General features: G+C 41.4%; 1 protein-coding gene across 2 annotated transcripts in view; it reads left to right on the top strand.

Moving 5' to 3' along the window:
* Positions 1 to 25,557, top strand: part of PUSL1 (pseudouridine synthase like 1) — an 873,916-nt gene that overhangs the window by 826,181 nt on the left and 22,178 nt on the right. Inside the window, exon 7 of one of the 2 annotated variants that reach the window (XM_044063203.1) lies at positions 12,816 to 12,975. The exons of the other annotated variant lie outside the window; for it this stretch is intronic. Within the exon in view, the coding sequence (XP_043919138.1) occupies positions 12,816 to 12,975 (160 nt within the window). The remainder of the gene's footprint in view (positions 1 to 12,815; positions 12,976 to 25,557) is intronic. 2 annotated transcript variants of the gene reach the window in all.

Raw genomic sequence — 25,557 nt, forward strand, 5'->3', positions numbered from 1 at the left:
TGGAAGCCATAATTGACTCTCCGGCTGACACGGACATTCTCCAAAAAGGCCTTACTGAGACGGACACCTAGTGTCAAAGTCATGGCCTCAAGCTAAATGCCAAAAAATGCATAGTCATCCTATTTGGGAAAAACAAAACACCCATGAATTACCACATAGGTGGCAGCCCCCTTAATACAGAAGAGGTAATAAGAGATCTGGGGACCCAGGTAGATAGTAATCTCTCCTTTGACAATCATATTGCCAAAGTGGTTAGGAAATCCTTCTCTGTAGCCCATCTAATTACTAAAGGGCATGCATCTAGAAATAAAGAGGTTATAGTGCCCCTCTACTCGACCCATCATAGAGTACAATGCCCCATTTGTGATGTACCTCAGAAGACACTTCCAACAGCTGGAAAGACCACAAAAGTACCTCACCAAGAGGATTACTGGTCTCAAACATATGTCCTATGCAGCCCAATTGGAAAAACTCTGGCTGTATTCAGTGGCATATCGCTTACTCAGAGGTGATCTCTGCCTGACTTACAAAGCCATGTCCAACTCAGAATTGATGGACATGCTCCAACTAAAGAAATCCAAGTCACTGCGAGCCACTCGCCCTAGTGAGCTAAACCTCGCCACAACAATAAATAGAACATGCTGGAGGGATAGATTCCTGTCACAGAGACTCCCCATGCTTTGAAACAAAATTCCTAACTGCATTCAGCAGAGCCCCTCACTAACACTCTTCAAGAGAAACCTTGACGAGTGGATGGGTAACAGAAAATACACCCCTGGGATCACTTCATTGGCTCTTCTTGACAGAGGCTCAGTTAATTAATCAATTGGGTGACGAAAGCTGACACACTCTGGCTAGGCTTATAAATGCCCTCGGGCAGATAGCCTAGTACCTACCTATGAACCTATGAACAACCCAGTTTCTCTACCGATTAGGTTATCTTTAAACATTATACAAAACAGGCCTCCCTCATATAGGATCATGTGTGCAGCCATTTGAGAAACAAGTGCATAGGTTTCATCAGGCATGCTCAGCTGTATAAGTGGCAAGTACATGGGTTTTATTGGGCATATGCAGCTGCATAAGTGACAAGTGCATAGGTTTTATTGGGTATATAGAGCCACACAAGTGACCGATGTATAGGTTTCACTGGGCATGTGCAGCCAAATAAGTGACACCTGCATATAGTGCAGCTGCGTAAGTGACAACTGTATTGTGTTGGGGGGTAACGCAAAAATGATTTAATAGCATTACAGTGATTTCTCATTTGTCTCTAATACAAATAATGAGAAGGCCTGGAGTTTCATTCTGATGCTTTAATATATGTAAACACATCAGCATGGGTAGCAGCATCATTAAATGTGAATAAACTATAACAAACAGACCTTAAAAACATACATGCTTACATCTCAGCAGCTAACTACAAAATGGCAGTCAGGCTCGCACGTGCTCAGTATTTATACTCTAGTGCAAGCCCTTGCAAACTTCTTAAAGGTATATACACTCTCTTTGATCTACAAGTGTGTTGCAAGATTTGGTTATTTCAGTGGCAGTCATAATTTATATTTCCTATTGCAAGACTTGCATTTATAACTCTTGTGTCCAGATTCCAATAAGTGATTCTAGTGCACAGTATCTAAAATTAAGCTGCATTTTAGGTTGGTGAGCCTAATGCAAGCTCGGAGGTTGGAGGTACTATATTCTTTTCCTGGTCAATCATAGGCTAACAGCTGCAAAGGAGTATCCTTGCAGGAAAGCTCATTGGGAAGTCTTCTATCTTGAGTAGCATGCAGTGACTCTGCAGACAACTCATGGTCTGTTTTGTCATTGGAACAGCACAAAGCAGCCCTTCTCATAATGGAAGTAATGGGCACTCCCCCCAGTCACTCAGCACACATAAGTGGAAATCAAGGTGATTTTGTAGAAGCCGCTATTACTTGGCATTGCTAACTCAGTTTTCAAGTAAGATGCAACCTCTCTCAACAGTGAAACTACTTGGTGGAATAAACAAGGTCAAATGAGCTGCGCAGAATGTTTCCAGGGTTTCTAGTGCTTGATATTTTTAGCCAATGTAGTTAAAGAAATGTCATCATTTTTAACATGAATTTAATGACCATACAAACAATATACCTAAGAAACTTTCCTTTAATGTGGAGCCCATGCACCTGACTTTACTGCTGGCAGTTCAAGAATGACTAGTAACTTAGGTGCTGGATAGCGGAAGGAGGACACCAGCTACCCTTTGTCAGGGGGAGGTTGGACTGCCATTTTTCCAAGGGGAAGTTGTGGGTTTTTGGCTATAGTCAGGCACCCTCTAGTGGACAGTACAGGATGATACCATGGCTACATGAACCCAGCTTATTGTCAGCAAAGGGGTGGGGTGAAGCTGCTGTAAAAGTCTTGAGGTCAATGACATGGGGTTATGCACTTGATTGAATACTTCACCACCCAGGTAGGGACAGTTCATCCTCCCATTTCAGGTTTCACCTGGACTCATAAAATAAAATCCCTGTCTAAACCAAAGTATGATGTTCTCTTTTGTGGGATAACACTTGTGTTGATCACGCAAGGATGACATAGTTAAGAATATCTTCCTTCTAGAAAGAGGGTCAATCTATCCCCAGTGACACAGCATCCTGCCACCCTGAAAGGAAAAAGTGAATGAGTTACTAGGGTTGGAGAAAGATTGGAGGTTGGTAGTACAAGGAGGAGCCAGAAAGAAGGTGGGAGAGAGACAGACAGACCAGTAACTAAGGATTAACCAGATGTTGTACTTTCCAGGTTTTTTAAAACTTGTTGGCTTACTATACTTGAATGCCTGAAGGTAACAAGTGACTACTGCTTTAGCATGAGTGGCAGATTATGGTTTTAACAGTCTGTAACCAGTAGAGCGCAGATGGGAGCAACACGGCTTCATCTTAACAACTGGCAAACTACAATTGCAACACTTTATTAGGTTTTCCATAACCTAGGACAAAGGCAGACTCATCTCAGGCACGCAGACAGGTAGGTTCTGTATGGTAGTTTTGAAACAAGATGTAGGCATTTTTTTGAGAAGCTTCCCTTATGGAAGTTTTGTGACAGTGCGGTATGGTTGAACTCAGTGAAGATGACCGATTTGAGCTGATTGTATTCTATGAAGATGTCATTGGCTGCTCAGGGGGACAGTATGGAAATCAGATGTGACTCGACAGCAATGAATGGTCACTATTGTCAACATTTTCCTTACTGAGTGACCAAAACGGAGTACTTGGATCACAATATACATCTCGTTGGTTTGTTGCATTGTCTAACAGTTAGAAATTGATTATGTTTCTGATGTTTCTACGCGAGTAGTTAGGAGAGTAAAGGACCGTTAATTCTTAGAAAATGGTGGAGAGTTATTTTATAAGTGAGGGGAGGCGTCATGTGCTGATCCCTGCTGGTTTGCGAATGGTTTAGAAGGTTGAAGATTACGTTTCTGATGCAGGGTAGTAGTTCCAATATAAAGAATGGGGGATTTAGGAGTGTTGGATATAACCCATCAAGATCGTCTAAGAGGGCTTGTGTAATGATTTTACTATATTGTTATGGCAGTACAATGGAACAAGCCAAATTGATAGGAAAACGTTTGATCTACCAGTATATGAAATCATTGGGGGTGCTGAAAATGGCTGCTTACAGTGTCGCCGTTGGAGGTAGGGAAGTGAGTTTTAAAGGTTTTGTAAATTTTTGTTATTCAAAAAGAGAAATTTTGTTGTAAGAGTTAATTTAATTATAACAAGGGTTGTGTGTATGTGTATCTGTGTGGGTGTGAGCATGTGTGTTTGTGTTTGTTAGTTCTGCTTTTTAATGTCTTCCCCAGAATGTTTTGAGTTTCCTAGTTGCCTTGCTCTGATATGTTTAACTTTTGCTAATTTTGTCACTTTCTTGCAGGAACATCTTTTTCTACAACTCTACTGCAGAATTATTTTCATTTTTCCCTTGTTTTGTCAGTGTCTGCATGTAGCTTTTAGATTCTTTTTGAGTCATTGTCATGGCTGTCAACTTCCTGCATCTAGAATCAAAACCACAGCCAAAAAATCATGTCCCCAAATCAGGTATACTTCAGATATCGATCTGATTCAGTTAGGACATGAACAGAATAAGGGGATATGAAATGTCATGGATTTTCTGAAGTTAACATATATAATTATGATCCAGAAAAAATGCTGAGGTTAGGCTCCAGTGTCCATCAAAAAAAAAAAAAAGCAGAGTTCTTCATAAAGGTAAAAAAAAAGACTTGAAGAATAGAATAAAAGTATAAGAAGTCTTCTTTATTGTCACACAAGCTAGCACTTTCCTCTCACATGTGCCCTAGGTAAGCTAAACCAAACAAACCAAACCTATATATACTTAAAAAAAATAATCTGACTATTATATATAATTATGATGGTTAGCATTTACTCTAATCCATTCTTTTTTCAAAAAACTCATCTAATTTAGGGTTTGGGGAGCAGACACAATTCTCTGCTTAAATCAGGTATCTGTATGAAAATTAAAGACATCTGAGAGTTATAGACATCATGAAGAAGTTCCTTTGGGATGTCCTTTGGTTAAAGGAAATATTTTACCCTACATTTATATCATGCTGTTCCAGGAGGCATTTGCTCTTGTGCTAACATCATTACATATACAATTTTGCTCCTCTCTAGATTGACAAGTTCTTTTAACAGTAAAGGCTTTTTAAGGGGGGAGTGTGTGTTGCAGTTTATGATGGCAGAGGTGTAATAGTGATTTATGGGACCAGATGAAGACTGTTAAGTTATAGGTTCATAGCTTGGTACTAGGCTATCGGCCCCAGGGCCTATACAAGCCTAGCAATAACAATTCCCTGGATATTTCTTCCCACAATATTTATAGGTTAAATGAGACGCGTAGAAAAATGAATTGCATCTTTCCATCCCATTTGCTGGGAGATGACATTAGCTGAATGTTAAGGTTAGTGTTAGAAAGTGGGTGAGTTTGGCATAATGGTTAAGGTCTTCATCTCATAAACACAAAGTAGAGGGTCTAATTCTAACCTATGGTTATTGGCTAGACGTAAAATGGGCCTTCAGAGCATCTAGCTTAGTCTTCAACTATGAACCTATGAAAAGCATATTCTGTAGAGGTAAAGAAAACCTTGTTGTCCTGTACTCATCCGTCATGAAGCCTGTTATTCAATGCAAAACTCTTCTTAGCGTGTACTGTTTTAAGCATATTGCTCACCTTGAGAGGCCTCAGATATCCTTACCTATAAAGATCACTGGTCTCAATTCCTTTTTAATACAGATAGAATGACACCTCTCTCTAGTCTCTTAAAATCCTTTGCACTGACCTTTGCCTTTTTACTTTTTTGAGCTATTAAACGTCCTGCCATTTTTAGCCTCCTGTTTCCTCTGCAAAACCCAATCAGCAGGTCAAACAGTGTATCATACCCTTTCTGTGACTTGAGTATCAAAACTTCAGCCATTGTTAATGACCTTTTGTTGTCCTGTACCCCAGCATAATCCTGCATGGAACACAGCTGTCTGTTCACATGGCTGGGTTCCATCCATTACCAGTACTGGTGACCATTACTTATCAGTGAGGTTATCTTTCATATTGAGTAGCGACACTATTATTTTATCGTCATTCACTGCGGAGACATGGTACAGGAGCTATACTTATCTGAAAGGATGACATTCTTCATGGAAATGGGCGGATTAAGCTGCTGATGTACTGTTTTCCTGCATGTCATTATGACAATACAAATCAGTGCTTTTTTTGACAGTAGTAGATTGACCACAACACTGGCTACAGCCTTCAAGGTGTCCTGCACAATTTTACAAGGCACATTACTGCATTTCTGAGTTCTGTTATATATGTCATGCATTGCTGTGGTCACTAGTGTTGTACAGGCTCTAGGGACTCATGACTTCTAGTTGCATTCTGCAACTCCTCTCCCATCAGCATCTTAATTGTAATTGGAGCAGTAGGGAGTAGTGGTTTATTGATTTAGGCGACAACTCTGACACAGGTGGTGTTGTAGACTGATGGGCCAGTAAGTTCCCATAAGAAGGAGCACCAGATGAAGTAGGGTGCATCTGAGGATTTTTGGAGAAAAAATTATGAAGACGCTGTGAAACATAATAAAATGCTGAACTGATAGAAAAATTAAAAGAAACAGTAAGGAGTTCTAATGTAGAGGATATGAAATGAGATGAAGTAATGGCCAGACTTCCTAAATGGAAAACCACGGGCCCAGATGCAGCACCTAATTTCTTGCTAAAAGTATTAACATCTTTGCAGAAAAATTTAGCCCTGAGTAAAAATTACTGATATGAGCACCCTGAATGGACACTAACCTTGTTTAACAACAGGAAAAACAATATTCTTCCTTAAGAGGGAACCTGCAAGCCATCCTAGAATCTATAACACAATAATTTGACTTCCAGCGATATACAAAGAAAAACTGGAATTCATGCTGACAGACTTTATAGCAATTTAGAAAAGCAGCTCAATTATATGGCAGGTATATATTGTAGTAACTAGTGGGGATGGACTAAATGGACCAAGGTCTGCTTGTGAGACTAACAAAGGTGGCTATTCTGTGGATGGCTAAGGGTGGAAGACTGCATCACTGCCTCAAAATGAACAGCTGGGTTGCTCGCTGGTTAGCAATGCACAACTGCATTGTTCACAGAGACATACTGGAGCAACTGAGGATTTCCTGGCAGATATCAAGGGAAAATTGTGCTTCTAAGCATTTGTGTCTATACATAGAGCACTATACCCTACTGCATGGTGTGAAGCTATGCACAAACGTGGGGCTTAAATGCAAGCAAAGTTAAACAGTTTTAACACAAACTAACCAATAGGAAAACCCAAAACTGAGCCTTTTGCCAGCAATCCCAAACTCAGATGGGTCCTAACCTCAATGTCAGTGGAGCAATATTTGGGAACACAGGTTGATTGCAATCGAAATTTTGACTACCGTGTGTCCATAGTGGTAAGAAAAGCATTCTACCTTGCACATCTCATAAATAAGGGCATCGCATCCAAGACCAGGGTGGTTACAGAGTCACTGTCCTCGGCCCTTATCAGACCACTAATTGAGTACAATGCTTGCTTCTGTATGTACCTCACCAGACACCTGCAGCAACTGGAGAGACCACAGAGGTTTCCTACCAAGAGAATCCAGGACCTACAAAACATGACCTACATGGAAAGACTAAAAGCCCAGTTGCTGCAGTTCATATCATACAGGCTGCTGAGAGTTGACCTGTGCCTGACCTACAGAACCGGCTTGAACCCTGCCCTAACGGAAGTGCTGCACATCCGCAAATCAAGTGGGGCAAGAATAGCTATTATAAGACATCTGGGGACACAGGTTGACAGCAACCTCCCCTTCAACCAGCACATTGCCACTGTGGTCAGAAAGTCCTTCTATGTGGCATATCTCATTACCAAGGGTTTTGCATCCAAGAAGAAAGAGGTCATCATCTCTCTACTCTTCCCTCATTAGGCCATTCATTGAGTATAATGCCCCATTTGGCATGTACCTCACTAGATACATGCCACAGCTGGAAAGGCCACAAAAGTAACTCAAGAAGAGGAACCTAGGCCTTAAACGCATGTCCTACATGAACAGACTCAAGAAACCTCGTCTCATATCGTCTACTAAGAGGTGATCTCTGCTTGACTTACAAAGCCATGTCTGACCCAGCTCTGTTAAAAATGCTACATCTAAAGAAATCCCAAACCCCACACACCACACTCTCCAGAGACCTCAACCTCATTACCACAATCAACAGAACATGCCGGAGGGACAGGTTCATAACCCAGAGACTGCCCATACTCTGGAATAGACTTCCTATGCATGTCAAGCGGAGCACCTCACTGGCCCTCTTCAAGAGAAATCTTGATGAGTGGATGGGAAATAGAAAGTTCACCCCGGAGATCAATCCAGTGGCTGTACTTGATAGAGGCACTGGGAACTAACGTCACACGGCACGATGCCAGGGCACTTCTATGGGCTAGGCTTGTAAAGGCTCCAGGGCCATTAGCCTAGTACACACCTATGAACCGAACATGCTGGAGAGACAGATGCATCTCCCAGAGATTGCCGCTATTCTGGAGTAAGTTCTCACTCCATGTGAAGCAGAGCTCCTCAATGACCCTATTCAAGTGCAACTTTGACAACTGGATGGGTGACCATAAATTCACCCTAGGGATAACACCTTTGTCCCTCATTGACAGAGGCAGTCAGTGCTGATCACAAAATTGCTCTGCAAACAACAACCATCCAACTATGTAAGGGTACTCGGGATTTTTACATGGTCAGAGCCATGCCCACCACCTTATACAAAGGAAGCAGGACAGTCTCGGATGCAATCGTATACACTTTCTTATTTAAATTTGCATTTATTGTCTATGAGAATATTTATTGGACATTTTAACCTCAGATGATTTATCCTAGGACTATTTGACACCAATTATGCAGTAAATAAACAACTACACAAACATTAAATAAACAGTGTCCCTACTAAATGTAATGTTTATTTATTTATTTATTTATTTACTTATTTTTACCAGGATAGTCCGACTGGGTGGTAGCCCGTTTTCAGCTGAGGCCCGGGGAGAAAAGCTCAATGACAGATAAAATTTGTTGATACAAACAATTGTACAGTGAACAGTAATTGGAGTTTATACAATATGTGGAGTATTTACAGAACAAAGAGTTTTATAGAGAGTAAAATTTGGAAACTTTTACAAAAACACAGAACTATATTTAGGTTTTACAAGATCACAGAAGTAGAGAGAAGCTATTAGGTGAGTATTTTCCAAAGAAACTGAAGGAAAGGGATAGTAATGACTATAGAGTTTAACGGAAGAGAATAGAATATTATGAGAGGAGAAGGGGAGATATTAATTAGGAGAGTGAGGGTAATAATAGCATTTTAATACTTAATATTTTAATTAGAAATTTAACATAGCAATTTACTATATTATTTAATATTTTAATGTGTAAATGTTAATTTAACATATTTAATGTGTAAATATTATTAATGTTATGTAATGAGGTAATTTTCGACATTTTGTCAGTGACTGTATCTGTGCATGAGCTTTTTTTTAACATTTTTACTTCTAATTCTCTTTGCTTATCAGTAATTTTATTATTGCTATTTTAATAGGACCAGTAGATGGTGGTAGATACTCTTTTTTTCTGCTGTGAAGAAAATGTACTTTAACTTTTTTTTGCTCTTTTATTGACTATGGATCATGCCTTGCACGTTGTATTAATTTGAACAAGCTTATGGTTTTATGCTGGGAATACATTTTCTTTGTAAAAACACTTCTAGCAGGTATTTTTTCATTATTTTATGGTTGCAATACATTTTCTGTTTTTGACTCGTAACCATCCCGTTCTGTCATGTAATAATGTTACTTCCAGTAGTAATTTTTGCCGAGTTTAACATTTTATTAGGTTGTATGATTTAAATCTTTGCTTTTTTCTGTAGATGTTGTTCTTGTTTTTTTTAATGTAGTAATTTTGTGTTCTTATATTTAATGGTTTACAGAAATACTATCTAATCTCTTATTGCTGGGGTCAAGTCATCCGGGGTCAAAATGGTGGAGTCAAAACATCCTTACCCTATACAAAACTATCAGAACAACAAGTTACTCTCTCAGAAACAGCAATGACCATGGGCCTGAGATAGTTGCACTTTTATTAGGTCTGACAACAGGAGAATGAGCCTTTTCCAAAACAGACCCTACCTTTTGGAATAAAATTCCACCTGACATGAGAAATGAAGCCTGTATCATAGCTTTCAAACAAAACGAAAAGATTTTTTTATAGAAAACAAATGTGTATGTTTCAAAGGCAATGGTTCTGTTACCTCATCTGGACATATGTCTCTTGGACATTTTGGATGTATTTAGGGGCTTTTAGTGTTTAAATTCTGTAAATATTTCAATACGTATAAGTATTTTGTAACTATGTTAATATTTGTAGGCATGATAAATTCATAGGTAGTTACTAGGCATGCAATCCGAAAGACCATTAAGGAGCCTAGCCCTAATTCCAAAATGCCCCAGCGCACTGTCTGGTTATGGGACTTGTCAAGCTTACACAGTAGACAAGTGAAGGCTGAGAAAATCAAACCTTGTACCACAAGAAGTAGCTTGTTAATAGTTCATAGCCTTAGTCCTGTGTGCTCGCTGCCACACTAAATAGCTATTGCTTGCCTTTTCTGCTTCATATTTCACACTCTTCTCTATCTAGGATGTGTCTTGTATTTGGTTCCTGTGGAATACTTATGCTTTGCTTTGTACTAATCATGCTTTTACAACACATTTGTTTACCATTTTTACTGTATTTTGCTTTACTGCTAATACTTTCTCACTGTTGTACTGTACTGTAGCCATGAGCTAACATTTGTTAATTGAGTGATAATTTTGGCTGTACATGAGTAGAACTTTGGCTGAAAAAGGATCATTTGACCACCCACTTATTCTAACCATCAAACCTCTCCTATTGATCCTGAACCCCTTTGTTCCCCTATACTGGGTATCCCCAGTACATAGGTGAGAGGTGACCTGAGGGGGTTTAATCCAGGCAGCCTTGGAGCTGGTTTTTGCCCTTGCTACCATCCCAGCAGTGAGATCGTTTCTGTTAAGGCTATAGCCCCACTCCAGCTGATGGATGTAAACACTTGCATCACTACAAGTTGTCCTGCACGATCCTTGTGCATGGTCACGCTTACACCCACATACTAATGAAGGCTGCTGTCACCTGCTTGATATCAAGACAGCATCCTCACTTCTGCATATGCACTATCTAACTCTCAGGCGTTCCTCTCTCAGTCCTGTATGATTTACTGATATCCTGAGCTCTTCGTATTCTATTCCCTTTCATCATTTTCCCTGATTACATATCTTATCATTTTCCCTGATTACATATCTTATCATTTTCCCTGATTACGTATCTTATCATTTTCCCTGATTACGTATCTTATCATTTTCCCTGATTACGTATCTTATATCACAGTATGAATCTCTCTATTTTTCTTACACGAACTCTTGGAATTATTTAATATGGCCCGGCACAATTTCTGCCCACATCTGTTGTATTTTCTGCTCCTTTTCCATTCTCTTCACCCTTTACCTTCTAACTCGTATCCTGCATAACTGTACTTTTTACACCTGTACCTGTCCATTTTATCTTCAACCTTCCCTGCTGATTCTTGCACCTTCCGTACCTGTTCCTTTGTTCGCATGATCCAAGTTCTCCTGCATTCCTTGTTTTGCCATGTCAGACTGGTGCTCCTTTCCACTTCAGCTTAATGCATAATTGTCCTGATTTCCCTCTGAAGTCTAGATTTCAGCAAATCTATCCTACACAGAGAGGAGTGAAGTCTGTCTATGGCAAAGAGCTTTCATCTTTTGCCTTAATGCCCACAGTTAATTGCTGATGATTTTGCATCAGTTCACTTTCTGACCCAGGATTGCAGTCCTGGATCGTAACCTTCCATACTCTGCCAGGTCTGAGCAGCAATAGTAACTACAAAAAAGGGCAGTGCACAGCTCAGCTGTCCATGTATCATGGCCACCTCCAAAGTCAATTAATATCTGTTTTATGGCATATTATGTTACTACCAATTCCTTTTTTAATTAATTTATGTTTATCTAACATTCCTGTGTATTTCCCAAGGAGCAAAAGCTTTCAGAACAATAAACATGCAGTACAGCGGTAGCCTTGTTACCTCACAGCAAGAGGTTCTCCTGTTCGATTCTCGGCTGGAGTGCCTTCTGTGTGGAGTCTGCATGTTCTTCCCGCGGTCGAGTGGCCTCCAAAAGATATGCGTGAATGGGCGTGCTGAAGGTTGGGCGTCAGGCTGGCAACTCGGCACCATAAAAAATCGACTTTCAATCATTAGCGGACCAGAGTTCCGCTGTGGCGACCCCTGACCGGGAAAAGCTGAAAAGACAAACAACAACAACAAAACAAGAGAATAATATACACACTGTGAAACAAGGAACAAAAATTGTAAAACCAGCAGCATAAGTCATGTGTAAAATAATACTGGGCACGGGTAAGAACAGTTAATAGTAAAATTCTCCAGGGTTTCAGACAAGTGCTATAACAAGTGATTGTTGGGCAAGTGATATAGCAGCATAATCACAACTCATAAGTTATGCAGATTTTCTTTTAAGGATGTCAGTTCCACAGGGAGAAGGCAGAGTTGGCTCAAAATAGATGTCTAAAAAAGGACAGGGATAGAGAAGAGATGTTGGGAGTTATGAGTGAGACAGGAGGACTAACAGAATCCATATGTGATTACTAGGCTGACAACCTCAGGGGACCTTTTTAAACATAGCTATGTTCCCAAAAAGTAAACCTTGTATCTTTTGTCTGTGAGGTAAATACCTTAACCGTTATGGCAACCATCCAACCCCAGGGAGGTCATGTAGTCATGGAAGAGAGGTTGGATAAATGTGTTAAAGTTGTTTTCTTTTGTTTTCCCAATGCTAGGACCCATTTATAGGCTTTTTGGCTTTCTGTCATATCTACATTTCTTACTAATTGAGAGCCTGAAAAAAATTCCATAAAGTTTGTTTGTGGTTGAAAGTGTCAATATCTAAAGTGTGTTGTCTTAATCTGGTTTGATTGATCTGCTGTAATGGTCAGCTAAACCATGCACGTAGACAGATATCTCACTTATCTGATTGTTAGAAAGGCATAGCCGAGTTATCACTGTTAAATATAAGTGATTTCTGTAAAGACCTACCGTAGATGTCACAGGTAACCTTTCCTTTTTTTTCCGCAGGTGAGGAGAATGACTGGTGCTTTGGTACAAGTTGGACAAGGAAGACTCACTCCTCTTGACATAAAGGACTTGCTGGAGGCAAGAGACTCTATGGCCTTCCCTCAGAACTGTATAGCCCCTCCAGATGGGCTGTTCTTGAAAGAAGTAGAGTACGAGGAAGGTAACGTGTATGAAGAAACATGAAGAATATAGCAGGGGTTTACTTCCTGTCTTCCATAAAGAAGAATTTTCGGGGGAAATTTCAAGGCCAAACAGCATTACCAACCTGTCTAAAAGAGTGGTCAGTTCAAACTTGACCAGTGCAGGCCTACAGTCTCTTGCTCACCTCTGGAACATAAGGATATAATATTTCTTGTCCTGTAATTTAAAGAATGGTGGTGGACATGTCTGGGAAACAGAAACTTCTGTACACAGATAACTGGGCGAGATTGATATTTTTATTTATTCACTTGAAACAGCGCAGTGTATATGAAGTTATGTAAATGATATATTAATTATCTTCTGAAAATAAATATGATATATTTCTTTATGTCTTAGCTTAATAAATATTTTACTAAAATAACCTTATTCATTCATACATCATGTGGTACAGAGGCATTTGACAGATTCGTTCATTTATTCTTTTATCATAAGTATCTTCAAACTACAGTGGTAACTGTACCTTAGATGTGGTCTCTAGATCAAATCTTAGTTCTGTAACAAGTGGTTTGGCCATCAACCTTATCCCACAATTTGAGGTAGAATGCACCACCAAGGGATTGTTCTACTAAAACAAAGTCATCACCTTTCATTATGGTTTGGCCTCTCTGTTTTCCCAGAAATCTGTGTTGTTTAGGCTCTGGTGCATCTTATTCTCATGTTCCCTGGATGCTTGGTGGCTGCAGACACCTTCAGAGTAGATCCAGTCAGAATTGTTGTCCTCTTCTTAATGGTTCATTTTTTATTCATGTTTCAGCTTGACTGGTCATACATTTTTTTGTCTACAAAGTGTATTCTTTGTATTCATATCTTTTTGGCTATTGCATTTGCATCGACTACACCAAATGAACCAGAAAGTAGGAAGACCTGTTTTAGGTGGCAGGTTCCATTTATTAAGATGGGACTTGAGAATCATAGTTTTTTAAACTATTTCAGTTCAGCGTCATGTGGTCAGTGGTACCTTCAGTGTGTGCCATGGTTTTGTAGAGTAAATGTCAAGAATGCTGATACATTGTAACAACAGAAACATTCAAGTTCCTGAAGATTCCAAGAGAGTATTCTCTTACCTCTGTTATGGTGAGCAACCTCAGAGTTGGTATATCTTCATGGGTGCAGCTCAAGACAGAAGATGTATGGTTCCTTTGCTTTCTAAATTAATTTTTTTTGTGTGCCCAAGCTTCTGTGTGTGTATGTGTGTGTCTGTCTTTCTGTCTGTGTGTGATTTTTCTGTTGGTTTTGATTTATAATTCTGCACAATGTTTTGCACATGATGCATTGATATGAAACCTCAGCCCACTCTTAAGTTTATTTATATCTGAAATACCTCATCTGTCTTCAGCATTTCTGTGGCTGCTTTAAGGACATATAGGTTTCCTTAGACTTAACCAATGGATGCATACCTTCATTAATACTAGTCTCACGTGGACGCTTGCTGTCTGGGGATTCTACAAGGGTGGTCTTTACAACAGCTGAATTAATTGGGTAGAGGTTACTATCATTATATGTTGGTTCCCTACATGCATTGACTAGATTTATAGTAAACCTTTGCCGGAAAGTCATATTTACAGCTACAGCTGATAGGCCTTCAGACTTTTGCTTAAAAATACCCATCTTTGCAGATATGGGACTCTGTAGGGGAAATGATAAAAAATGTAGATGCTTTAAGGTAATTCATAGAGTCAAAGTGAGTACCACCTTCCTGAAAAGGAGATGCTTGCATACAAGATAGTACAGTTTGACAAAGGTTGGTATGATAGGTAAGGTTGTAACCTCTCAAATGCAAGGTACAGGATTTGATTGCAATCTCTGGTTATTGGCTAGGCTTGTGATAGTCTACAGATTGATAGCCTAGTATTTACCTAAGAACCTATGAACTAGCAGAAATACATTCCCTCAAATTCAAGAATCAGGCCTAATGTTAATAAATATTTAAAAAATTAGGTAAGGGTTAACATAATGGTTAAGATGTTACCTTATAGACACAAGGTGCAGGGTTTGATTCTAAAATGGGATAATTGGCTAGGCTTAAAATGACCCACAAGGGCAGTTAGCCTAGTACTAATCTATGAACCTATGTAGTTGCAGCTCATGTGAAATACAAGGAAGAATTATTTCACAGAAGAGGTGGCAGTGGTTGATTTGATTGACCTTCTTGAAAAAGCACCATGATTAGAAGTTGTAGTAGTTCTTGGATGCAATGGACAGGCATAATGCCTTACTTTTGGGGAAGAGCATCGGGGGATAAAATGATAAACAGGTAGAGTCTTCACCTCAGCCAGTAAATGACTGGAAGACCAGTAGGTTGTGTGCTTTCTTCCATGCTGTCAAACAGCCATGATGTTCTTCCTGTTTTACTGTTGCAGTCCTCACATATGAGTTATCCGGCTCCTGGTGGCCCTCAGTCGGTCTGAATACCAGAGTCCTTGGTATATGACATCGGCTGCCACCGGTTGTAAAACTGATGTCAGAACATCAGGTATAAAAGGAGGCAGCCAACGCCATTTCCCCAGTCTTTCTTGCAGCGGAGCCCAAAGCAGATGCAATTCGCACTAGTGCCTTTGTTTTGCTTTCCGATTATCAAGTTGAAGACGCCTTCTGGTAAGTACCCCGTTGGGAATCCTCTTTTTTTCTTGCTTTAACAAATGTCAGATAAAGTTAATAACTGTCTTGCCTGTGGAAAACAGATTGCGCACCGTGATTTCCATTCCCATTGTATAACTTGTTTGGGCCTTGAGCATGACGTCCCTAACTGCGATCTCTGTGCTTCCTTTAACCCACATACCATACACCATATTGCTAAGATTTTGTATAAGCATTTTGGAGTCTGGCTTAAGTTTGTCAGTATGGTGTCTTCTGGTCTCCCGACTTCGGATATACCTAGGAAACGCAAAGACAAGGAGCGCAACAGGCCTAGGGTTAAATCTGCTAACGACGCACCGGTGAAATTGGTCGTCAGCACAGCGGTAGTCAGTGAGGTGCTTTTGCAGCCCCTGCAGTCTGCAGATTTTCAGCCGCAAGCCTCTGCCGAGACCTTTACGGAGTCCTCCATGCCGCAGACTGCTATTTTGTCTTCAGACCCTCCGCCTGTCGCCACCTCAGATGGGTCCGGAGCCACTTTGCAGGCACCGGCTTCTGACGCCTCTTCTTTTCGACATGAGACCAGAACCAGACCGACTACCTTATTTCAGACTTCTGCAGTTGCTAGGCCTCCTGAGTCCCTCCAGATTGCTGGTAAACCTTCCAGCTGCAAACCTACTCACAAGCAGGCGTTGGCCTCCCCTCCTGTGCCTCAGTCCCAGTTGGTAAAGATGGCTGGTGATCTTTTTTCCCTGATTAGGGGTTCTTATCCCTCCCCCTTCAAAGAGGGCTAGGGAATTATCTCCTGATGTTTTGTCTGTCTCAGATTTTGAGATTTCCAGTATGTCTGCTGGTGAAGAAGGAAATTCTCACCTTTTTTCTGGTTTTGAGGATTCTGATGCTGAGGACTCTATCCCTTATGCCTCCCCTCCCGAAGATTTTTCCTTTGGAGATACTTTGAATACCCTTAGGGAACATTTTAAATGGGAATGTCAGGATTTTCCACAGTCTAAGAAAAGAATCAGGGAATTTTTGGATTTGCCACAGCATAAGCCTTTGGCTATACCTCCAGTTTTCGAAGTTGTGGACGATGATTTCATGGAAAATTCTTTAACTCCTAATTCTGTTCCTCCTGCCCCTAGAAAACTGGATAGGTATTATAGGGTTCCTGAATCTCATCAATTCCTTTTTAAAAACCCTACTGCTGATCCAGAAATTATTTCTCAAGGCCCCAAGGGTGTTACGGTTACTATTGCTAAAAACCCTGTGCCTTCTGATAAGGAGTCTAGGGCCTTGGACAGGTGGGGTAAAAAAGTCTATACCTCTGCAACTATTGCCATTAGATCCGTGAATTGTCTTTTTCACATGCTTAAGTATCAGCAGCATACTTTGGAGGCTATTATAGCTAAACTTGGAGATATTCGTTCCATGACGGAGAACAAAGATTTACAAGACTTACTGAATTCTGCCACTTTAGTTAATAAACTTTCACTTCATTGTGGTTTTGACACTTTGGAGGCTTCCTGCAGAGCAGCAGCCATTGGTTCTGTAATTAGAAGGCATGCTTGACTCAGGGAGCAGCCTCTTTCTGAACCTGTTAAGTCTAAATTGCTGGATGTTCCTTTGCACAAGGGCAATCTCTTTGGCAATAAGGCTGAGGAGGTACTGAAGAAGTTGGCAAAATCTATGCAAGCTGTAAAAGATTTCCTTCAGGTTCAGCCTCCTCGGTTTAGTAGGCATTACCCTTCCAAGAATTGGTCTTTCCCTGATCCTGGCAAGCAGGGTTGCTCTAGGCCTAAGGGTTTCAGATCTTCCGGAGGGCAGGCTTCTGCCCCTCAAAGGGCTAAACAATGGCTTTCTTCTTCTGCTAAATTAGAGAGTTCTATGCCAGTTTCCCAAAGCAAACATTCTGAATGACTCCGGCCGTCTTGTGCCTACCTCTGCAGGCCGTGGTTTTCCTTTGGGGGGAAGGTTAGCCAGGTTCGCAGAAGTATGGTCTACCATCACAGATGACAAATGGGTGCCCAATATAGCAAACCAAGGTTACAAGTTTTACTTTCACACCTTCCCTGTTTTACAAAGGTACCCAGACCTCTCAGGGCAGAGGGAGAAACTCAAATTTCTTCTTTACTGACTATGGGGGCTATAGAGCCAGTTCCTGCAAATCAGGCAGGCCTAGGTTTTTATTCAAGACTTTTTCTGGTACCCAAGAAAGGGGGCACCTGACACCCTATTCTGGATCTGTCTATTCTAAACACTTTTCTGGTGATTCCCAAATTCAAGATGCTCACCCTTCAACAGTTACCAGTGCTGGGCAAGGATTCATGGCTGGTAACTTTGGATTTAAAGGAGGTGTATCTGCACATCCCAATAAGGGAATGTTGCAGGCAGTTCCTTCGCTTCAGGGCTGGGGAGTAACACTTTCAATTCTCTGCACTGCCATTTGGCTTATCTACTGCTCCCAGAGTTTTTACCAAGTGCCTGGCTCCAGCCATTGCCTTTTGCAGGCAGAGAAACATTCAAATGTATCCTTACCTGGATGACTGTATCATTCAAGCAAACTCCCCAGAACAACTAGAAAAGGATTTGGATTTCGTGAAGAACACTCTCACCTCTTTGGGTTACACTCAACAAAAGGAAGTCAAAGTTGGTTCCTGCAAGGGAGATTGTTTTCCTGGGAGCGAGTCTGAATACAGCCACCCAGATGGTATTACTCCCTCAACAGAAGCAAGAAGATCTTTCGACCTACTTCATGAACTTGGCAAGCATGACCCAGCTCTCTGCAAGACGATTCCTGCAAGCACTGGGGTTCATGGCCTCATGTATTTTGATGATCCCATATGCAAGGCTGTATATGAGTAAACTTCAATGGTACCTCAAGAATCTTTGGTGTCAACACACACAGGACTTAGACTTGATTCTTCCCCTGATTCCCTGTGTATAAATGGAGTTCCTCTGGTGGGTGACAGCCTATTCTCAGATCAAGGGTCTGCCTTTCTGCCCACCGCCTGCCAGCCAGACTCTCACCACGGACGCCTCAAATGTTTCATGGGGGGCTCATCTGGAAGGCAGGGGCATACAGGGGACTTGGAGCAACCAGCAGATTCATCTGCACATAAACTTAAAAGAATTGATGGCAGTGAAGCAGGCCTTGCTGGCTTTCAAGGACCTACTGTACCCTGGCACTCTGCTGATCAGGACAGACAAGACAGTACCACAGTCATGTGGTACATCAACAAGCAAGGGGGGACTTACTCTCACCCCTTGTGCAGACAAAGCACGAGACTATGGTCCATAGCAGCATCCATGGGCTTACATCTTATAGCCCAGTATCTCTCAGGGAGGCTAAACTCCTTGGTGGATCATTTGAGCAGACATGTTCCGGATCCTCACGAGAGGCAACTTAATAAGGACATTTTCTATCGCTTCACTTATCATTGGGGCACCCCACAAGTGGATCTTTTCTCCTCTCACACCAATCATCTCCTTCCAACCTTTTGCACCAGGGAGTTTCACAACAAAGCTTGGAGGGTGGACGCGTTGTCCTTCCCATGGACACATCTCTCAGTTTATGCATTCCCTCCTCTGCCTCTTCTTCCCAGAGTGCTGCTAAAGGTAAAGGATGAAAAACCAAAGGCTATTCTTATAGCTGCAGATTGGCCCAGGCAGCATTGGTATCCCCTCCTTCGCAGCCTTTTCCAGGCTCAGCCTTGGCGTCTTCCCCTAGTACCAGATCTGTTGGTTCAGGGAGGGGGAAAGTTCCTTCATCCTCATCTTCAAACTCTGCATTTAACTGCTAAGGCTAATACTTTAAATCTTTCCCAGCAGGTGGTTGAAGTTCTTCATGAGGCCAGGAGGCCTAGCACCAGAAAATCCTATGCAGATAAATGGAAGAGATTTTGCTCCTGGATGCTGGCTAAAGGTGAAGACTCTTCTCATCCTTCTCTTTCCCTCATTCTTGATTACCTAGCAGGACTGCTTAATGGTGGACTTACCTTTTCTTCAATCAAAATTCATGCTACAGCAATTTCAGCTCATTGTTCTTTTGAGCAGCCCATTTTTTCTCACCCCTTGATGAAGCAGTTCCTGATGGGAGCTAATAATCTTAGACCTCCCAGAAGAGCTCCTACTCCTGCATGGGATCTTAATTTTGTCCTGGAAAAACTTACTCTGCCTCTGCAGATTTGAGGTTTCTGTCTTGGAAGACTGCTTTCCTTTTAGCTATTACTTCAGCTAGAAGGGTATCTGAGCTGCAAGCCTTAATGGCAGTAGAACCTTTCATTATTTTTCACTCGGATCAAGTTTCTCTGAGAACTAATCCCTCCTTCATGCCTAAGGTAGTTTCCAGTTTAACCCTTAACCAGTCTATTCACCTGCCTACATTTTTCAACAATCCCCAAAATAAGGGGGAAAGGATTCTGCACTCTCTTGAGGTGCATAGACAGCTGAGATTTTACTTAGACAGACTAAACCTTTTTGAAAATCTGAGCAGTTGTTGGTTAGTTTTGCTCCTGGGGCTCAGGGTAAGGCTATTTCAAAACAAACCATCTCCAAATGGATTGCTCATTGTATTCACTTTTGTTACCTGCAGCATGGGAAGGTTCCCCCTCAGGGTATTAGGACCCATTCTACTAGAGCAGCCTCTACCTCTGCAGTCTTTCTGAGAGGTGTGCTACTAAGGACATTCTAGAAGCAGCTACTTGGTCTTCTATCCATACTTTCACAAAGCATTACAATCTACCTTTGTTTTCTAAATCCAGGGCTGGTTTTGCCTCTGCAGTTTTGCAGGGCCTTCTTACCACCCCTTAATCTGTGATCCTTCCTCCCCCCTTTGTCTTTTTCCTGGGCTTTGGGACTCATTCCATATGTGATGACTGCAACAGTGAAACACGAAGAACATAGTACAGTTGTGTACACTTACCATAAATGTAGATGTTCGAGTGTATTCACTGCTGCAGTCCTGGTTTCCCACCCTCCATTCCCCATTTTTTCCTAAGGCACAGACTATATACATTTTTATTTTTTGTATGACGTGTCCAGGGTGCTACCTTCCTGGGTTAGCCTTCTTTTGGGGGCTCCTGACAGTTAAGGCAAGAAAAACTGAGAAAATGGCTTCGGCTGCCTTCCTTTATACCTAACGTTCTGACATCAGTTTTACAACCGGTGGCAGCCGACATCATGTACCAAGGACTCTGGTATTCGGGCCGACTGAGGGCTACCAGGAGCCGGATAACCCATATGTGAGGACTGCAACAGTGAATGCACTTGAACATCTACATTTATGGTAAGTGTACACAACTGTACTTTTCTGGTATCATTTTCATCCTAATAGTCAATGCTACTATGGATGTAGTAGTACATGAAGAGTTCTTTGTGTTACATAGTGTACTTAAGGCTATTTTCATCTGGGACTTGGAGTACAACTTTTGGTTTAATTGATGTCACATAGAGAAGATACAGTGACAGGCAAACTCTGCAGTGCACTCTTTGAGATAGTCCAGAGTTGTGCATTGTTTTACTTAATTCGGTCAGTGAAACAGCAACGTTCAGCAGGATGTTATATCTTAACAGTGTGCTTTGTATTAGGTTCATAGGTTCATAGGTTCATACTAGGCTATCTGCCCGAGGGCATTTACAAGCCTAGCCCATAGTTTTGTGGCTTACGCCACCCCTTTAGTATGGGGAACTATACCCATTATTTTGCTGTGCCTCTGTTGAGCAGTGACACTGAGGTAATCCCTGGGGTATATCTGCGATCTCCCATCCATTGGTCAAGATTTCTCTTGAACAAGGCCAGCGAGGTGCTCTGCCTCACATATACCGGGATTTTATTCCACAGCATAGGGAGTCTTTGGGTGATGAATCTATCCCTCCAGCACGTCCTATTAATAGCCGTGTCGAGGTTTAAGTCTCCCGCCCTTGTGACTCTGACGGATCTAGATTTTTGAGGTGAAGCATATTCATCAAATCTGGGTTTGACATGGCCTTGTATGTTAGGCAAAGGTCACCTCTGAGCAAGCGATGTTTACTGAATAGAGCTGGAGTTCTTTCAGTCGGGCAGCATAGGACAGATGTTTGAGACCCTTTATCCTTTTGGTGAGGAACTTTGTGGCCTCTCCAGCTGCTGCAAGTGTCGGGTCAGATACATTCCGAATGGGGCATTGTACTCAATCATTGGTCTGATGAGTGATGAGTATAGGGAGACTATGACCTCCCTTGATCTAGATGAGAATCCCTTCATGATAAGGTGGGCAATGTAGAAGGTCTTCCTAACTACTTTAGCTACATGGGTGTCGAATGACAGACTACTATCAACCTGGGTCCCCAGGTCCCTGATAACTTCTTCTGTGCTCAGTGGATTGCCACCTATTTGGTAGCTAGGGTAACCTTGTTTTTCCAAGGGTATGACTATGCATTTTTGGCATTTAACTTTAGGCCATGGCTCTGGCACCAGTTATCCGCTTCTGTGAGACCCTTCTGAAGGATATCTGTGTCAGATGTGTTTTCTACTATGGCCCAGTTTGCAGTCATCTGCAAACTTTGTCAGCCATAACCCTCCTGTGTTTGCTTGTACTGGAAAAGTAGATGCCAAACAAGAGTGGGCCCGGGACTGAGCCCTGTGGTACACCACTTGTGACAGGCTTTGAGTCTGACATGGCGCCAGCAACTCTGACCCTGTGGGTTCTGTCACTCAGCCAGTTTGCAACCCATCTTGTGATGTATGGGTTAACATTTAAGCTGATAAGTTTTTCAATGATACCCGAGTGGGGTATTGTATCAACGCCCTTCGCCAGATCGAGGTAGGCTGTATGGACTGCCTTTCCCTCATCAATGGCTTTGGTGACTGTTTCGCAAAAGTCAACCAAGTTTAGAAGGCATGATCTGCCTTTGACAAAGCCAAACTGGGATGGATCCAAAGTCTGCAAATTCCCTATGTCTTTATTTATGAGGTCCGTTATGATCCTCTCCATGGCTTTGCAGATAAGGCTTGTCAAGCTAATGGGCCGGTAATTTCCAGGGTCGGTGGAGGCACCGCCTTTGTGAAGTGGGACCACAGTTGCAGTGCGCCACTCCTGGAGTGTATCCAGGGGTAAGACTATGATTAAACAGCTGTCCTAGCTGTGGGTTTAATTCCTCATTGAGTTCGTGGAGCACACAGCCGGGGACACCATCAGGTCCCATGGATGCTGTGTTTTTTGCTTTGGAGAGAGCAGTTCTCACTTGGGCGTTGGAGATGTTTGGGGGGCTGCAATCGCTTGGTATAGATATCTCTCCTTTTGTCCAGTAGTAAGGAACTCAAAATATACACAGAAGTGCAGAAAGTTGCATGCACGGCTTCTGAATTGCTGTCATTATCCCAAGCAGCTGAGTTCTGTATATGAACAAACAGCAAGCTTCATATTGATTTCATCAGGACAGCAGATGTCATAACCCTAAACTTTTCTGAATCTCAGAAATCATGCAAGATACTACTCTTGGATCGTTAAGACAATGACCAGCTTACTTGATAAAACCCGTAGTCTTTAAAATGACAGGCTCTTTTTTTAATAAGAGAAGTGCTTTCAGTCTCATCATCAGCCCCCTTTTTCCCATTTACATGGGGTCGGGGTATCGTATTAACTGTCGCCAACTCTCTCGATTCAGTGCCACACTCCTGCCTTCTTCAACACTCATGCCTGACTGTCGCAGATCTTCTTTGACACAATCCATCCATTTCTTTGCTGGACATCCTTATTTCCTCTTACCTTCCTCCTGCCTGTCACCAAATATAAGGAAGCTGCCAGTGACTGAGCTAACAAGACGAGCGCGTTGCCACAAAATACAAACACTAACGTATAATACGAAGCTGAATAATAAAAGCTCAGGGATCCACACACTCACAAAAAAGTTTAATAAAATAATAAAACGATCCATATAAAATAAAATAAAAAATCACATTAAATGCTTAACAAGATCACCACATTTTTTCTCCCTGCTTGAAACTTCTTCAGATCTGCAATAGCTCACATTCACTTCATAATTCATATATAACTAACAATTTGAAAATAAATTAACCTTAATTAAAGATCAATTTATCAGTTTGGAGCTGCTCATAGTTAACTACCTATTTAGCAACAATATAACCATACAATATTTATATACATACTAAGTAGACTATAAACTATAGTCATTTAATGACAAGACTATATTTTCAAGATTAATAGTGAATGACTAAGTAATCCATATCTAATTCATTAAATACGTAAACAGTGCTATTCTAATATTTGTCAAAAATGTATAAAAGTATTGTGCAAAACATACAAATATATAAATAATGGAGTAATGTATTTCCAGCGCCCTAGAGAAAAAATTCAGATGTCAGTATCTGAAACAAGCACCCTGACTGCCCTAAAAACATACATAACTTAGTTACAGTTCAGGAGTCTGTACTGCTTCTGTTATTAAATGTATTACTCAGGAAAGTAAACTTTTTTGTAGATCCTTTTCTGCCTCATCTCACGCTCCCTGTAAGCAGAGGAAGAGACAAAGGAGAGTTAATAGAGAGTAGAGAGTAAAGGGCTCATTTGAATGGAGGGGTAGTTGATAGTAGAATGGGAGGAGTAGAGGTAGATTAAGGTTGGTCAGAAAAAGAGGAGGTCCAAGAGTTTAGTAGATTGTCTTTTATTGTTTTTTGAAACAATTTGTGTTAGAGATTAATCTAATATGTTGGGGCAATTTATTCCAAGAAATTGCAACTGAGTGGCTATAGAGAAAGTTTGTCAGTGGATTTGTTAGGTTTGTATCTGGAGGACGTGTTGGTCCAAGCAGCAGGGTGTATGGTTAGGGACATGGGAAGTGATGAGGGAAGAGAGAGCATGGCAGGAGTGGGGTTGGTTTAGTATGAAGTGGGTGGGGTGAGGTGAAGTTGAGGCAGCAGGAGTTGAAGGTTTTTTAGTGCAAGGCAGTGGTGTGAGCGATATGGTAAATTGGCGTCAAATCTAGCAATTTTATTATATGTAAGCTCAACCTTAGTCAGTAGATCAGCTTGAAGGTTAGTGAGGATAGGAGCAGCATATAGAAGGGTGGGTAGTAAGTACGCTTGAGCTAGAGAGAGTTTGGATTCATTAGCTAGAATTATTTTATTTCTGTAAAGTAGGCCATGTTTTTGGTGAGTCTTTTTAATGCAGTTATGGAAAAGGACAGCCATGCTATGGAGAGATATATGAGAAAATGCTTCTTCTCTGCTGCTTTGGCTTTTATGGCCATTAATTATCAGACCCACATGACTAGATGTGTCCTGGCTCTTTTCTCCCAGCTGGGTAGTTCGGGAACTGATATGCCTGATTCAGACAGTAAGACTTGTGTTCTTTCTGTTCTGAGCTCTACCTCTCAGGTGGCTTACTATTCCATTAAATGCAGCTATGATGAAGCTGATGCCGCTTGTAGGGCAGCTGCATCTGGTTCTGTCATGAGGAGATATTTCTGAGTGTACCTTTAGGCCTTCCCTGAGGACATAAAGACCAAACATTTAGATGCTCCCTTAGACAATTGAATCTTTCTGTCACTCTAATGCAGAATTGTTTAAAACCCTGCAGGATAAGGACAATGTTATGCAGGACCTGAAACAGGTTTCTCCTGTACCTTTAGTTCCAGAGGAACTTGCCATCTAAATCTTCCTTTCTTCGTAGGTAGCCTAGACATTAGGCTAGAAGTAAAAGGGTTCTAGAGGCCAAAAACCTTCTTTTTCTGACAAATCTGCCTTTGACATCCAGCATTTCTTCCCCGCAGCCATATTCCTCTCTCCCTCAGGCTAACCCTTTCCTTTCCTGTTTGTCCACAGATAACCACAGACATCTGAAGTTCTCTGCATCATCCAGAACGACTATTATATGGCTCAGAAGGCCTTTCTTTCGTTTTCTGTCCTTCCACAGCTGCCTCCTTGCCAATTTCCTCATTTTTCTTTGGTTCTGTGGAATCTGGTGGAACA

This window comes from Protopterus annectens, chromosome 2.part1, assembly GCF_019279795.1.
Source record: "Protopterus annectens isolate FY-2018-M chromosome 2.part1, PAN1.0, whole genome shotgun sequence".
NCBI classification, from domain to species: domain Eukaryota; kingdom Metazoa; phylum Chordata; order Ceratodontiformes; family Protopteridae; genus Protopterus; species Protopterus annectens.